Below are 16657 nucleotides of genomic sequence, written 5' to 3'. Positions count from 1 at the left end.
CTTGAGAATAGAGAGCAGCAAGTGTTGGAGGATCGGCAGACTGGTTTAATGCCGTTTGTTGCCAGTAAAAGGAAACTGAAAAGGCGCGTTTGAAAGGCCCCCGATGAGTACGAGCCGCCGCCGCCGCGTCACCTTTTCCTCCCCGTCTTACATCTTACAAATACTGACCTCCGCGCATCAGCATGGGATTCAAGGCTGGTTGCACTTTTCTCTCAGATGTCCTTTAGTCTTCAATAGCGGCGTTCACCTGAGCAGGCTGACCTCTGTCCGCTGGAGATCCACACAGTCGGAATGCAACGGCTCCTCTGGATGTTTTTTTTTTTGTTTCTCTCCTCCTCTATTTCAGTTTAAAAGCAGCAGCTAAAGACTTCTGGCATCTGCCTTTATTTATTTAGATTCCTGCAGCTTTTAACAGGTCGGCTTTCTTAATCAGATCGGGACGTTTTGGACCTTTTACGAGACGTTGGACACACAGTAACACACGGTGCTTATACAAAGGATTCACTCCCCTGACATGTTGTCATGGTTTATCAAGTTTGTTTTCTGCTGATTTACAGGAAAGGACACTTTAATGTCAAAGTGATTTGAATTCATTATCTAAAATACAAAATGCAATTATTCACCCCAGGTAATAGGACACACTCGTGCAGCCATTTCATTAGTTAAATGCCGATCACCTATAGAAGGTGTGTAGTCCAGGTGTTTATAAGACTGTATAAATATGTCTACATCTGGAAAAGTCCAGCTTTTGATGGTGAAACCAGTCTGAAGATGAAGGAACGCGATAAAGGTGATTTAAAAGGTTCAGGAGATGGAAAGTCACCGAACATCTATTTGAGGTAAAGGTGCTCGAGACGGAAGAGCTAGTGGTCAGTAGTAGTAGTAGTAGTAGTAGTAGTAGTAGTAATAGTAATAGTAGTAGTAGCAGCAGTAGTAGTAGTACTACTAGCAGCAGTAGTAGTAGTACTACTAGCAGTACTAGTAGAAGTAGTAGTAGTAGCAGCAGCAGCAACAGTAGTAGTAGTAGCAGCAGTAATACTGGTCATAGTAGCAGTAGTAGAAGTAGTAGTAGCAGTAGTAGTAGTAGCAGCAGCAACAGTAGCAGTAGTAGCAGTAGAAGTAGTAGTAGCAGCAACAGTAGCAGTAGTAATAGTAGTAGTAGCAGCAGCAACAGTAGCAGTAGTAATAGTAGTAGTAGCAGTAGTAGTAGTAGCAGCAGCAACAGTAGCAGTAGTAGCAGTAGAAGTAGTAGTGGTAGTAGCGGCAATAGTAGTAGTAGTAGCAGCGGCAATAGTCGTAGTAGCAGCAGCAGCAATAGTCGTAGTAGCAGCAGCAGCAATAGTCGTAGTAGTAGTAATGCTAGTCGTTGCAACAACAGCAGTAGAAGTAATAGGAGTAATAGTAATAATAAATAATAGTAGTAATAATACGCTAGGAATAAGACTGAGCTTTGTGAACTGTTGTGGTAACAGTGATAACCACTTGATTAAGGTTAGGGGAAAGTGTTGGTGGTTAGCATGTAGCATGTGGTTGGTTTTGCATGTAAACGGGTTGAGAGTCGGCCCCTGAGCTTCCTGTCGACCTGTCTGACCATCTTGTCTCCTCCGTTGTCTCTCTGTGTCTCTCAGGCGTTCTCGTGGTGGCCGGAGCTGATGGCGGAACACGCCGAGGCCTTTCTGTCTCTGTACAGAGCCGACATGGACGGCGCTCTGCAGGTCCAGCCCGTCGACTCCTGGGACAGCTTCCCGCTATTCCAGCTCCTCAACAACTTCCTGCGGGTGGACCGTGAGTTTGACCTTTGACTCTCCAGGTTGACCACATGTTGTCAGGCTCAGCTGTGCTTTGAGCTGAATGCCCAAAACCCGCCAGGCAGGATTGAAAAGCATGCTTTCTTTAAACAATCGGCAAAACTACACCGTTCATCACAGCCGGAAGCTGTGAAAACCTTCATTCATGTCAGATTTTCATCGTCGCGACGGCCCTTGAACACATCCAGTGCGACGAACACTTCCATCGGAGAATATCAACCAAAACAAAGCTTTAAATTGTGATATATTTCACCGCTGTGGGTCAACTCTCTTGGTCAGACCCAGTTCGCTCAGTGTGACATTAGGAACCAGAGCAGATTGTGATCTTCGTCAGTCTGTGACCTCGTTCTTCTCTGATGCCTCGTTACAATCGTTCTCGCACGAGCAACGAACTCCCGCTTGTTTCTTTTTGCGGAGCGGAAATGAAGCTGACAGAGTTCACCGCAGAAGGTTTATTATGATTGTGAGTCGTCGGCCAACCGAGTGTCAGTAACGGTTCAGCGAATAATTTCCCGCTGCCTGTAATCACAGCTTCACTCTGCCAGTTTCTGTGGGCTCTGAACCAACAAGTGTGTGCAACAGTGAGATCGTCCTCCGCGCACACACACACACACACACACACACACAGACACACACACACTCACGCAGAGCTCTTCAGATTCTCTCCAAATTAAATTCTTTCAGTTTTCTCTCTGGTGGAAAATCAGAAAGTGAAAGATCCAAACTGAATCCAAAACAATCCTTTCTAGTTTTACACTGATCTCACATTGACTGTATATAAGAAGTGGACGTAGTCGCCGTGACGTCACCCACTGGTTTGTGGACTGCCGTTTTGAAGCCTCGAGTTCGCCATTTTGGCCGTCGCCATCTTGGTTCTTGGCCGCCGTCGCCTTGCATTAGAGGGTGGAGTTAAGTACAACTGAACGCTGAAGAACGACCAAAATGTTCCAGTTAACTTTCATGAACTGAAAACTGTGAACGAGTTCAAGTTTACGTCTTTTTAAAGAGTAAGAAAACGAAAACACGGACAACTCCGAGACCCGACAACGCTGTGGAACCGACCTATCAATCAGCGTGTCGCCCCGCCCATAAATCATCCCCTGCTTTCTGGTCTGTTTGACTCTAAATGGAGCATAATGTACTAAATGAACATCATGCTGTATTGAAGAAGACTGTAAACTAGAGATTGAGACCATAAACTCATGTTTACAATGTTTACTGAGGGAATAAATCAAGAGAGAAGTAGAGTCATTTTAGACTAGACTTCTATACAACCAGAGGAGTCGCCCCCTGGTGGACACTAGAGAGAATGCAGCGTTAACACGTGAAGCTTGGACTTCACTCTTCAGACATTGAGGTTGCCGCTTGCCTTCGCCTCTATAACCTCCACCTTCCACCACACAAACACACTTTCACTGAGAATAATACTTTAGTAAAGTCGCCTCATATTTTCTTTCTTAATGAAGTCTTTACACCTTCAAATGTAACTGCGTAACTTAAAATAATGAACCAGGGGTAATTGGATTGTTTCAACAACAAATTATTCCAAAGATTCACCTGCAGAGCAATAACAATACTCCAGAAATAAGAATTACCTTTGTGATCCGCTAATTAACGCGGGTGACGGTAGAGACAACAAGTCTCGTTAAGAGACGAGGTTAACGGCACCTCGCACGTTCCGGCCGAGACGTAATTAACACGAGTCAGCTGACCCGCTGCTCGGCCCCCGCGCTACCTCAGCGGACAGGAAACTCTTCACTTGTGGAACATCATTTGTGGAGAACTGTGATATTAAAAGTAGAGTTTCTACTCAATTTTGACCGGCGTTTATTGTAATAACACAGTTGGGGTTAGATTGTTGTTCACCTATAGGCTGAACAACAGAAACACCGCAGTAGAATTCAACAGCATCACAATCTGCAGCCTTTACAATGATCACGCAGTCGAATCAACGTCCCTCTAGTTTCAAATGAAACATTATAACTCATGAAGGTGTGATCTATGGCAGGACTGTGTTAGCTTCAGCTCGGTGTTCCTAATAAACGGGCAACCGAGTGTATTTTCTGCACGTGAACAAACTTTGTTTTCCTTTTTAAATTCATTGAATTCATTCGCTGTTTCAAACGGCACATACAAGGTATTTGCTTTGGTGCATAACGATAAATATAGACTAAAAGCATCCACAATAAAATACGTAATAATCAGTTTTTTTGCAGGAAATGTGCAAAAATATTGACTAGGGAATGAGCAGAAGTTCACAGAGTGAAATGTGTGATGTCCAGACATGTTTGTCGATGAAAGCAGCTGCAGTCCGGGAAGAAGACCCGAGGCTTCGGTGCCGACGAACCGAAGCCTCGGGTCAGTTTTCTGTAGCTCTTTGTACGCTGAGACCCGGATGCATTTATAGAGAAAGAGATGAATCTACGGAGCGCTCCAGAGGTCTGAGGAGGATTCAAAACTGATCACTGAAAAAGGATGTGTGCTCCGTCTGTGATGGAATACACACATGTAAGTTAAAGTGATTCCAGTACATTTTTCTGCCATTTTAAGCAGAATTTTTTTTAGCAAATTTTGACGTTTATCTGTATTTTCGTGAATCTCTTTTACTTTGGTCAGCATTCTCGTGACGTCCCATGAGAAACCAAAAGTCAAAGTTTACTTATTTTAACATTAAACTAGCTTAAGTTTTGTGACAGACGTACTTTTCGTAGTTTTGGTACGTTTTTTTTTTGTTCCGCTTCAATTTTCAACGTTAACCACGTGTTTAAGAAACTGCAGGAGGACATAGGTTCTATAGAGTATTAAACAGTATACCTGTGTAATGAGGTTTGGTCTTTTGTTCTCTTTGGTCATTTGAGGATCTGTACATCAGGATCTGTCACGTGATCGTCTCTCCTGTTTCCTTTATAGTTAATAATTCAATCAAACTTTGTTTATGGAGCACAAACACCAGAGTTGATCCAAAGTGCTTTACAGTACAAAGAGAAACTGAATCAGAAAAGATGGGAGCTGAAAATAAAAGGAAGATTAACTTTGAGGTGACGATTTTGTCGTTTCCACATAAAACCTCCAGAATCATTTTCCATTTATTTTGTGGATTTCTGAATGATGAAGCATTTTCCTGGAACACATCCACACCCACTTATGTTCGTAATGTGCTTTTCTACACCTCAAGGTTACAACGGTGCGAACAACAAACTATAAAAAAGAGAGATGTTTGGAACTTCAGATTTAGAAAAAAAACATTGCGTTGCTGTATTTCAGGTTGTTGTCGTTTTCTCCTTCAACGGATGAACAGAAGAGTCTCGCTGTTCAGACTTTGACTGTTGGGGAGAAGAAGAAGAAGAAGGAATCGTCTCCATTGTTTCCTCCGCCGGCTCTGAGGCTTTGTCTCGGTGCCGGCGGAGATTTGGCGAGATGTGAGGCGTTATTTAACGTGGCCGATGCCAAAGAACCTCGAATACAGTAACAGGCAGATAGACAGACAGCCCAAGGGCACTGCTGGGAACGCACACAAGCGCTTCATTATGTGAAGAAAACCCACAAAATCTCCTTCTTTGTGGCTCGTATCTTTTATACTTTTTTTTTTTCCTTTTTTTTTTTCTAATTACCATTCTGCGTTAATGCCGTAATTATTCCAAAGTGTCACAACATTAGTCGACTTAAATTGAAGCGTAATGAGGCGACAGACAGAAGCCGAGTTACAGAACTGGAGAAATCATAGTTTTGACTGTTTGCTCAAATGAGGTCTGAAGTGAGAGATTCATTTGAGTTCAGTCGCACAAAGGTTTGCAGGATAATGAAGTTTATTTACCGTTTGTCTTCTCTGAACCTCGCACTGATGAATTATGAACAATCCTTGACTCCTCTAATTGTCTTTTTTTTTTCTTATATTCAAAACCTCGGTAATGGCCGCCGATCTCAGGCGACTCGATGTAAATCTCTCCGGCTCTTTGGAGGCCGTCTCCGTGAAGTGTGTTCTCTCTCGGTCGATCTGTAGATTGTTTAAATGCTCACTTGATTGTCGGCGTGTGATGGCGAGTGGTTTCTGCGAGGGAGGCTGTGTTTTTTTTTGTTTTTTTTCCCTCTCCGGAGGGCAGAAAGGCTAGTGTTAATCATGACGGAGCAGAGCGAGAGAGGAATTAAAACTAATGAAGCCCTGAGAGACCAGCCTGCTCGCTTCTCACCCAACGCTGTCTGTCTTTGTCTCAACTCGCGGTGGACTCTCAGCGTCTCTGGGGATCCGTCTGTCTGTTTCACTGTCTTTTTCAAAACCTACGAGGAGCTCAATATCACCAACACCTGCGCCGTCACAGTCCGACGCTTCAGTGCAACTTCTACCTTTTTAAAAAGACTCGTAATGTTCAGGCTCTGCTCATAACGTCACCTATTGGTTAAAACATTACATATATTTGATGGTGCTGACTCACTGTGACAAATGAAACCATGTAGTCTGGTCTGTCTGTTTCCATTTAACTGGGATCACATCGGCTCACCTGGTCTTCTCTGTCACAGTTCACCTGTGCAACGGGACGTTCCACAAACACCTGCAGGACCTGTTCGTCCCCTTGGTGGTGCGCTACATCGACCTGATGGAGTCGTCCATCGCCCAGTCCATCCACCGCGGCTTCGAGCAGGAGACCTGGCAGTCGGTCAAGTAAGAGTCCAACAGATTATATATGAATACCAATAAAATAATCTACAGATGGATTTAACGGGGAGGATTAAATTCAGTTATCATTATAAAAACAATTAACAAAAAGAATCTAAGAACTCTTAGTGGCCCAATGTTTGTGACGCAACTTTTATATTTCAGAAGCGGATCTCCGCTAAAAATATGCACCGAGTCTATTTTGGATGTTGCACAGAGCAGATCGGGTCGGGCAGGAAGTCGTTTAAGCACCCGGTCAATTTTCAGAATAAAACACCTCTTTGGCAGACTCCCGATCTTATCGTATCACCACAGCAACAAATCTGTGATCCAATGTTGTTCACAGCTCAACCGTGTTTACTATTTCTGTAGGCTAAAGTACAATAACAACAATGAAGAAATATTATTAATCAACAGATTTTACCTCCATGGGCATTTGAGCCAGAGTTGTTTATTGAAGTGATACATGAAGTGTTTATTCTGAATCGTCTTTATCTGATACAATCCCCCGCTGGCCTTCTCGAGCTCGGTCACGTCCATCTCTCCCTGTCGGTTGTACCTTTTGTTTGCGCTCCTCAGTCGATGGTGTGTTGAGGCGTCACACTGGCTGCTGCACCAATGCAACGGAAAACAAACGTCAGGGAAGAAACCAAACGCTGCACAGGACAGAGCTGAATATAGAGCTCAGACGGCAAGGACACGCCACAGTCAGGAACAATGCACTGAGAGCTGCACTCGTACAAACACACCTGAACTGAAAGGAAAGAGAATGAATAGAAGAGAGCAATGACTTTCCTGTCTTTTAATAGTGTTTGCTGTTGATCAATTACTGCAGGCAGAACAAGTGGCTGCTAATATATGTTACTATCCTTCTGTCTGTGTGTGTGTGTGTGTGTGTGTGTGTGTGTGTGTGTGTGTGCGCTGTGGTTACTCTATTTCTTCTCTTTTGTTCTTTTAACATTTTTCCTTTCCCGCCCTCCATCGACCTCTCCGCTGACTCCTTCCCGGCAGGTCGTTAACTAACAATCTAGCGAGCGTTCCTCTTCCCAAAGTCCCCAGCCTCCCTCTCACGCTGCCACAGATGCCCAGCTTCTCAGCACCCGCCTGGATGGGGCCGCTGTGTGAGAACACGTATGTATGGGGGGGGTAGACTGGTAGAACTGGACTAGAGGTCTTCACACAGTCTGAGAATTTTTTAACTGAGATTAATCCGAGATGGTGTCCAGCAATGACAGAGACGTAGACCTGAACTCAAAGACAATAGAGTTGCTGTTGTGCTGCCTCCGTTAGCGTAGAGCTTCTGGTCTGTTACCTTCTCCGGCTCTGAACCCTGAAAGTTATGTTGTATGATAACGATTATAGCGTAGAGGAAGTCCACTGAGGACACGGATCAAACAAACACAGGATTTAGCAGACTGCTATTCGTGTCCCGTGTGAAAGCGAAAGTCAACGTTGACTTTACGCTTAACGTAGCGTTACGTTACGTTTTTAGTTTAAATTTTTTACTTTTTTATTACATTGGTAAATTACTCTGTTTCGTTCCGATGTTCTGTTCCGTTGTTACATTACGTTATGTTACATTGTTAAGTTCAGCTGTTGCATTACGTTGTTACATTACGTTGTTACATTACGTTGTTACATTACGTTGTTACATTGTTAAACTATGTTGTTACATTACGTTGTTACATTACGTTGTTACATTACGTTGTTACATTGTTAAACTACGTTGTTACATTACGTTGTTACATTACGTTGTTACATTACGTTTTTACATTATGTTACATTATGTTCTGTTGTTGCATTACGATGTTACGTTCAGTTGTGATGTTCCTAACATTAGCATGGTAACATGATGTGATTACAATAGGCTACCATTATAACATACGAACATGTCTATATATTTATTTATTTCTGTATATTTATATACAGTGTATATTTACAGTATATACCTTCAGTTTGATTTTTTTCTTAGTTGTATTCAGTATTGTTATGCTTCATAAATGGAATGCTGACAAAAGTGCTCATCCTGAAGCTAAACATGCTAATGTTTACAGGAGTCTAATAGAAACTGTTTTAGATGTATTCTGTCATGAACTGGAAACGTAACAAAAGTAAATCGGATTCATCCTTGATATCTGATCTACGTAGAGCTCGTGGAAAACCATCCAATAGCTGAACCTGAGCAGACAACACTGACATTCCCCCATCAGCGAGCTCGGATAAAAAAAAGACTTACGAACACCAAAAAACACCATGAAGACGCTTTTTCATTGGCTGAGTAAACATGCAGTCCTGACAGTCAGAATTAAAGCGAGACGTTTTGTCAGGTTATGTGTGAAGACATCTAGTCAGGACTGTCTGTCTCTGTCCGTCTGTCCCGCATGTTTGTCAAAGAGTCGAGAAACCTTTCTTCTTTTTGCATGAAGCCCCGCTCAAGTTTTAAGGCTTGACTTCATAAGTCCTTCCACAGTAACTGCGTGACGCCGTTGAGTCTCTGACTGCGAGCCGGAGAGCATTATTCTCGTCTTCGAGAGCCGGGCTCGTTGGTTTTTGAAATTGTTTCTGTGACACTGTGGCTCTTTTTGTCAGCGGGGCGCCGCCTGCATGCGATTGTCGCCTCAGAGACGATGTGAAGAATATCAGTGTAATAATAACACGACGCCTCGATTTTCTATTGCAGCTTGCAAGGGATAAATCTACCTGACATCTTGTAAGTGGAGAGACGTTTATTCAGTAAAACCCACCTCCTCCTTTTGCCCTCCCAAATGTCCCTCTGGCTCAAAACAAAACTTTGACTCGCACACAAACATCTCAAGACTCCATTACCCACATCCTTCTGTTTATTATCAACACAACACAATCAGGGCTGCTTTTAATAACCCAAAGTAATAACTGACAAACAGAAAGTAGCTGTTGGTCAACAGTCAAAGTGAATCACCTGATCACAGCGAGGTCTATGAAAAGAACTGAGTTCATCACAAAATGGTGCCACTTCAAACGCTGGTGGGATCGAGCCTTAAGACAGAAGGAAACGCATACAAATCTAATAATTTATACCAAACAAAGTCAGTTATTGAGCAAAAATATTTCTAATCTTCACTCATTCTCCTGTTCCAGTTCCCCAAATGTGAGTATTTGCTGCTCTTCTGTGTTTTATAATGTTGTAAATGACAAAACGAGACGTTTGATGGACATTTAACACCATTTTCTTGACTAAATCGGGGATCTGCAGCTTTTTTAAGATGTTCTTGTTGATCAGTGTGCCGTATCGACATTAAGATTAATTAAGACAAACACAAATTTAAATCTCCAATCTGTAATTTCCTTCCATCAATACAGACATAGCAACATTTTTGGCCATTTCAGGACTTTGTAATCATGCAGGAGAACATCTTCACCCTCGTTTGAGTTGAAGTCATTAATCTACCAAATTGCCACCAATAAACTTTGAAGAAGTCAACAAGTACTAGCCAATGAGAGGCAGAGTAGGGTGGGTCTTCACAGATGGGGGGGGGCCGGGGAATCCATCGTACTACCGTAAATAACCGTCCGCGGATGAGAGGGCACTTCAACATTTACAAAACGTTCTTTTCTACACTTGTTGCTCGTGTTGGTTGCCTACCATTGGACTAAATGATCAGTTTGAATCCAAAACAATCTATATTAGAAATAAAATAACAATTCAGGCTCCTTGCTATAAGCTTTAACGTGTCTGTCAGTCTGTTTTGGAGTCTGCAGCAGAACTGGCAGCGTCGGCGGCCATGTTGGGGCCACCAACGCTCGACCAGGAGGCTGGTGGTGGTTTCTTAAAAAGGCTCCTCGTTCCGACTCCCCCAGCCTCTTTCCCACAACGCAGACCGCACTGTTCCTCTACCTCACTTCACTTGGCCCTCCTCGATCCAATGAAGAAGAAGAAAAAAAAAAAGAAAAAAAAAGCTGGCACTTCATTAGCGAGCACAGACGGGCGAGTGGGATTGTCCCGTTCCCCGGGGAGCCGGGCTGAGCGCGCTCACAGAAGAGCACCACTAATTAGACATGAGGGGGATAGCCGCCGAGCGTTTAATTGCACCGCGGACTCGAGCCCAAAGCGTTTATTCCTGTGCGCCACTTGTTAAGGTAACAGTCTTTTAAAGGCGAAGTGAGAAAAGTGAGGGAGCGAGTGGTACTTGGTTTAACCCCCTCCCCCCCCCCTTCTCCCCTCCCCCGCCATCCGCCATCCTCCTGTGGCTGTCATTCTAGCCGGGGCGCTGTACACTTGGATGTCGGTGGCGGCGGCGAGGCGTTGCCATGTGTTGCTGTGTAACCTGTTCGCAGGGGAGAAGGCGGGCAGACGTCCATCTGTCTCACAGCGCTGCGTCGAAACCACCTAAAACCTGTTGACGATCCTCAATGCATTTACTGTCACCGCTGGTTGTACGCAATACCAGCGAGGTTCCAACCGGCCTTTTAATTCTCACCTCTTAGATTTATTTTCTTCCTCTCTTCTTCTTTTTAAAATCAATTTGGGTCTGTCATTTTCTTAATAATAGTACATATAGTTTCCAGGAAACTTAGTTGTAAGATAAAGATGTACAAAAATTCCAACAAAGCGAACTGTGAAGCCTCAGGTGTCGGATCGTTCTTGAATTCACCAACATGGCGTTTTCTAAAATGGCCCGTCCAAAGATCACAGGATTTAGACATCTCGACTCTCCCTCCATACCGCTCACTAACGCTTTACATAGGTTAATACATAGAAATGTAGCTCCAGAAATGTAAAAAACATTTCAATATATACACCTAAATGTTGTTTAAAGCAAGTCTGCTCAAACTACAACGGAACCAAAAGAGGAAGTAAAGCTGAACATAGACCACATTATATAACACTTTAGGAAAGGTAGCAAAAGTAGTTAAAATCAAATCAGCATTGCATTTAAAGTAAGTCACTGTTTAAAATCTACATCACTCTACTACACCTGAAAAGAAAGAGGAAAATCAACCCTTAAATACTGTCGAATGGTTTGGTTACGAGCAGCACTCACACAGGAACACAAGAAGTGTGGTCGTCTTTCAAAAGAATTCTACAAACTTAGCAAAATAAGAGTTTGGTGGAAAACACGACGACTCTGCGTTGTTGTTGTCGTCGTCGTCGTCTTTGTGACGTTCTGTCGGTAACCCTCTCCGTCGCTCCCCGCAGTAACGGCTCGGCCACCTCGGAGGACCTGTTCTGGAAGCTGGATGCTCTGCAGATGTTCGTGCTGGACCTCCACTGGCCGGAGCCCGAGTTCGCCAAACACCTGGAGCAGAGACTCAAACTGATGGCCAGCGACATGATGGAGGCCTGTGTCAAGAGGTCAGACTGAGAGGTCGCCACTGCTGGATCAGGACCTCTGGGTTCACATCAGTCCGGATTCTTCTCTCTCTTTCTCTCTCTTATTGTACCACATATCTGCCAACGTGAATCCCTTTTTTTTATACTATGAAGATAGAATACAACCCAGTAAATACACACAACTGTCGCTCTGGTAATTCTCTTCTGAGTTTATGACATCAGCAAGCTCAAGTACAAATAATATAATAATCATTTCTAACCTGAAAACCTGAAAGGTCAGAAAACTAACCTGCTTTTGTGAAGCTTTCCATGAAGGTCTATCTAATTCTTTAGAATTGTATTTTGACATGCATAGAAATTACATGTAAAATTACTTTTTTGTAATTTAACAAAAACATTCACAAATATGTGTCGCAGTTTTACAGAAAATAAGTTAAATTTCAACAACAACCATTAAAAATATATATTTTGTGTTTTGCCCCACAGAACAAAATCTGCCTTTGATTCCAAAATGCAAAAAGCGACGAAGTCAACGGACTTCAGGGTGGCGCTGTCGGTCTGCACCATGTTCAACGTTCTGATGGACGCCAAGAAGCAGTGCTCCAAACTCTGTGTGCTGGACACCGGTCAGGAGGTAAGCTTACGGTCATGTGACCTTTCTCCCCTTATGTTCACGTTGGACTTTTAGCTGAAGGATTTAACCCCAAGTGGAAAAAGGATCACTGCTGTCAGTCATCACATACAGACATTGATGTTGACTTAATGCTTGTTACCTAACGTCACGTAAAGATGTGTAAAAAAGTCAGATAAGGGCGGGTGTTATTCCTTTACCTTAGTTCAGTTGTTACGTTACATTTTTACATCACGTTGTTGTTCCGTTGTTGTTCCGTTCCGTTGTTGTTACTTTGTGTTGTGGCGTTACATTGTCACCTTATTATTTAACTACATCAAACTACAATCTGTCGCCACTGACTTAATGCTTGTTACCTAACATTGTCACATAAAGTTACGTAAAAAAGACAGATAAGGGCGGTTATTTGTTCACGGTAGTTAAGTTTTTTTACGTAAAAATGTTAAGTCACGTTACGTCGTCACTTCTTCAAATCGCATCTTCTTGGGCGTCGTCACATTGTGTTACTTTACAATGTCACGTTACATTGTTACTCCACGTTGTTACTCCACGTTGTATTGTCACGTTATGTTGACAAATTATTATTTAAGCATCAAATCACAATCTTTTCTTGAACCTTAACCAAGTAGCGTTGCTGCCTAAACCTAACCAAGCGTTTCACAACGTTAACCAAATTTTTATTTAAAAGTTGTTTTGATGTCCTCAATTACACCTGTGCTTTTCCTGCGTTGAGGAGTCAACATGTCCGTGGTTTGTCAACTGATTTGTGACAAGCCACCGAGTCTGGCATGCCAACCCATTGCCGATGACAAACTTCATGCAGGCACTAACCAGCCGTAACTACGGGAGCAGATCTGCTCATCTCTGATTGGTGCTTTGAGGGAAAGGCTTGGTGCTGAGGATTGTTTAGTTGGTCAAGTGAGTAAATTCAGTCACCAAGATTGAACTCAAAATTGTCCTTCTGGATTTACTTCACCTTTGCGATTGAATCCCTTTAATCCCTTTAATCATGAATGCTGGTGTGACCGAGCCCTGATCTCGGTTTTATTAGTTCTAGTTCAACACAAGAACTCATTTTGAGAAATAATCTGAAACGAGGATAAACTGGAACAAGAACATTGGCAGAGTGTCGTTTGTAGATAAAATGAGTCTTGGCTGAATATCAGACTAAATCACTTAAGACAGTGTATTTTTTTCAGCTTGCATCTCACAGCTCACCATCAGAGACTCGTTCCTCGCTGACTGAATGCATATCGGCTTCTTAAAAACCCCTCAGTCGTCTTTTATTCCCAGCCTCACGCTGAACCGTCAGACCAGCCACTGAAACGCCACCGTTTCCCTCCAAACATCCAGCGCAGACGGGCGGTTCAGGTGTGTTTGTGTTCACTCGACTCGAGCTGCTAAATGGACGGCCGTGAAGCCCGTCCGTGTGAGGTGGCAGCCTTGGCGTTGAAAACGAAACCCTTTTGGCCGCAGACGGTCTTGACAGAGAGCTAAGCTCGCTGCTCTGTTGACCTTCAGCTCCTTATCGTCTCCGGCTTCCAACGAGCCACCGCCGCTCGACAACGCAGTCCGTCCATTTATCGCTGAATACCTGCAGAAGGACACTCTGTAAACCAGCTGCATGCACACAAACGGCTCCCATACAGACCAGCTGTAGGGTTGTTACTGGCATGTTTTACACAACAGGCTGTGAAAATGAAAATGAGAAATAGAATAGAATAAAAAATAAATGTACAATAGGAGGAATCATGAAGAAACATCTTCACCCGCCAGTAGACGCAGGAAAACGTCAACTTAGTGAAGGTGGTTCTTCGTTTTGCTGTCGTGGTGTCCGTTTGCGAGGGGGGATCAAGATTAGGACCGTTCGATGTCAAAGGCAGGCTCGCCGATTCTTCAAGCACTTCAGAGACGACGGTTATTGTTGGAGATGAAGATGACGGAGAAAAACAACAAAAATGGAAAGTCCTCCTGCTTGCCTGAAGCCACCGGTCTGGCAACATTTTTGCCTTCCCTGTAAGTTATGTGAACAAGTTGACAGAAAACTTCAGTTTGTAGGCTGTAGAAGAGATGGAGAGGAAGCAGCCCTCAAAGAACTGTTTGGTCGCTCTCCAATTACATCTTGAATCGAGACATCAACTCATAGATCGGCTCAGCTGAGAGGGACGAGCTGATTCCACGAAAGTCCTTCTGGGTCTCCGAACACAACAAAACCTCCGGTCCACATTGTTGCACTGAAATGTTTCGTTCGTCTTGTGAGGCTCTGTATGAATGACCTTGATGATTAATGTTGTCAGGAGTTTAAGTGAAAAGCTTTTACAACTCGTCTGCCTGCTGCTCATTTTTAAACATTTGATTTTTACTGCCGACAATCAGAGATGCGTTCAAACTCACAGAGACGGAGCAATGTGTTGCAAACTCTTGTGATTGTACAGAAAATGTCATTTTAAATGTCACCGATGTGTTCTGAAAACTGACTCTTCTCCTTGTCTCGTGTCCTCCCCCGTCCCTCATGTCCATGTGTCCTCCACGTCATTGTTTGAATCCCAGATTGACCAACAATGGGTAAGTCCCTCTATCATCTCTATCATCTCTATCCCCTCTATCATCTCTATCCCCTCTATCATCTCTATCCCCTCTATCCCTCTATCATCTCTATCCCCTCTATCATCTCTATCCCCTCTATCATCTCTATCCCCTCTATCCCTCTATCATCTCTATCCCCTCTATCATCTCTATCCCCTATATCCCCTTTATCATCTCTATCCCCTCTATCATCTCTATCCCCTCTATCATCTCTATCCCCTCTATCCCTCTATCCCCTCTATCATCTCTATCCCCTCTATCATCTCTAGCCCCTCTATCATCTCTATCCCCTCTATCATCTCTATCCTCTCTATCATCTCTAGCCCTCTATCATCTCTATCCCCTCTATCCCCTCTATCCCTCTATCCCCTCTATCATCTCTATCCCCTCTATCACTCTATCATCTCTATCCCCTCTATCCCCTCTATCATCTCTATCCCCTCTATCCCCTCTATCATCTCTAGCCCTCTATCATCTCTATCCCCTCTATCATCTCTATCCCTCTATCATCTCTATCATCTCTATCCCCTCTATCATCTCTATCATCTCTATCCCCTCTATCATCTCTATCCCTCTATCATCTCTATCCCCTCTATCATCTCTATCCCCTATATCCCCTCTATCATCTCTATCCCCTCTATCATCTCTATCCCCTCTATCATCTCTATCCCCTCTATCCCTCTATCCCCTCTATCATCTCTATCCCCTCTATCATCTCTAGCCCCTCTATCATCTCTATCCCCTCTATCATCTCTATCCCCTCTATCCCTCTATCCCCTCTATCATCTCTATCCCCTCTATCATCTCTATCCCCTCTATCATCTCTAGCCCTCTATCATCTCTATCCCCTCTATCCCCTCTATCCCTCTATCCCCTCTATCATCTCTATCCCCTCTATCACTCTATCATCTCTATCATCTCTATCCCCTCTATCCCCTCTATCATCTCTATCCCCTCTATCCCCTCTATCATCTCTAGCCCTCTATCATCTCTATCCCCTCTATCATCTCTATCCCTCTATCATCTCTATCATCTCTATCCCTCTATCATCTCTATCCCCTCTATCATCTCTATCATCTCTATCCCCTCTATCATCTCTATCCCTCTATCATCTCTATCCCCTCTATCATCTCTATCCCCTCTATCATCTCTATCATCTCTATCCCCTCTATCATCTCTATCCCTCTATCATCTCTATCATCTCTATCCCTCTATCATCTCTATCCCCTCTATCATCTCTATCCCCTCTATCATCTCTATCCCTCTATCATCTCTATCCCTCTATCATCTCTATCGTTCACTGGTCTACTTGACATTAGATCCACACACAAACTTACAAAGCAACACCACACCGTACCAATGACGTCTTATAAACTACTCACAACAGATCAGCTGCATGCATTCAAAAACTACAGATTAGGGGACGTTGGAGTTTGATATGATTTTGGTTATTTCTTAAAGGCCGTCGCTCCTTGAAACATTAGAAATGATGTGAGGTAATAGTTAAGACCCAGCCCAAACTCTAACCTTTGTTTTCAGACCCCCCAACGTCTACTTGTTTTGCAGAAACCTTCAACGGCAACATTTCCTTTTAGCGACTGTGTTGATTGATTTTAAAAGTCACGAGGTTCACTGTGATGTTTGAATTCAGCAGATGTCTTTCTCTGCGG

General features: G+C 43.4%; 1 protein-coding gene across 1 annotated transcript in view; it reads left to right on the top strand.

Moving 5' to 3' along the window:
* Positions 1-16657, top strand: part of cadps2 (Ca++-dependent secretion activator 2) — a 135532-nt gene that overhangs the window by 91380 nt on the left and 27495 nt on the right. Inside the window, 7 exon segments of the mRNA XM_068724123.1 lie at positions 1629-1785; positions 6324-6465; positions 7471-7590; positions 9140-9169; positions 11636-11791; positions 12257-12404; positions 14952-14966. Coding sequence (XP_068580224.1) covers positions 1629-1785; positions 6324-6465; positions 7471-7590; positions 9140-9169; positions 11636-11791; positions 12257-12404; positions 14952-14966 — 768 coding nt within the window.

Source organism: Cebidichthys violaceus, unplaced genomic scaffold (genome assembly GCF_023349555.1).
Source record: "Cebidichthys violaceus isolate CVI_PGR_0920_01 unplaced genomic scaffold, fCebVio1.0.p SCAF_3, whole genome shotgun sequence".
Classification (NCBI taxonomy): Eukaryota; Metazoa; Chordata; class Actinopteri; order Perciformes; family Stichaeidae; genus Cebidichthys; species Cebidichthys violaceus.
Note: the sequence above shows the minus strand (reverse complement) of the source record. Positions and strands in the feature narration are given on the sequence as shown.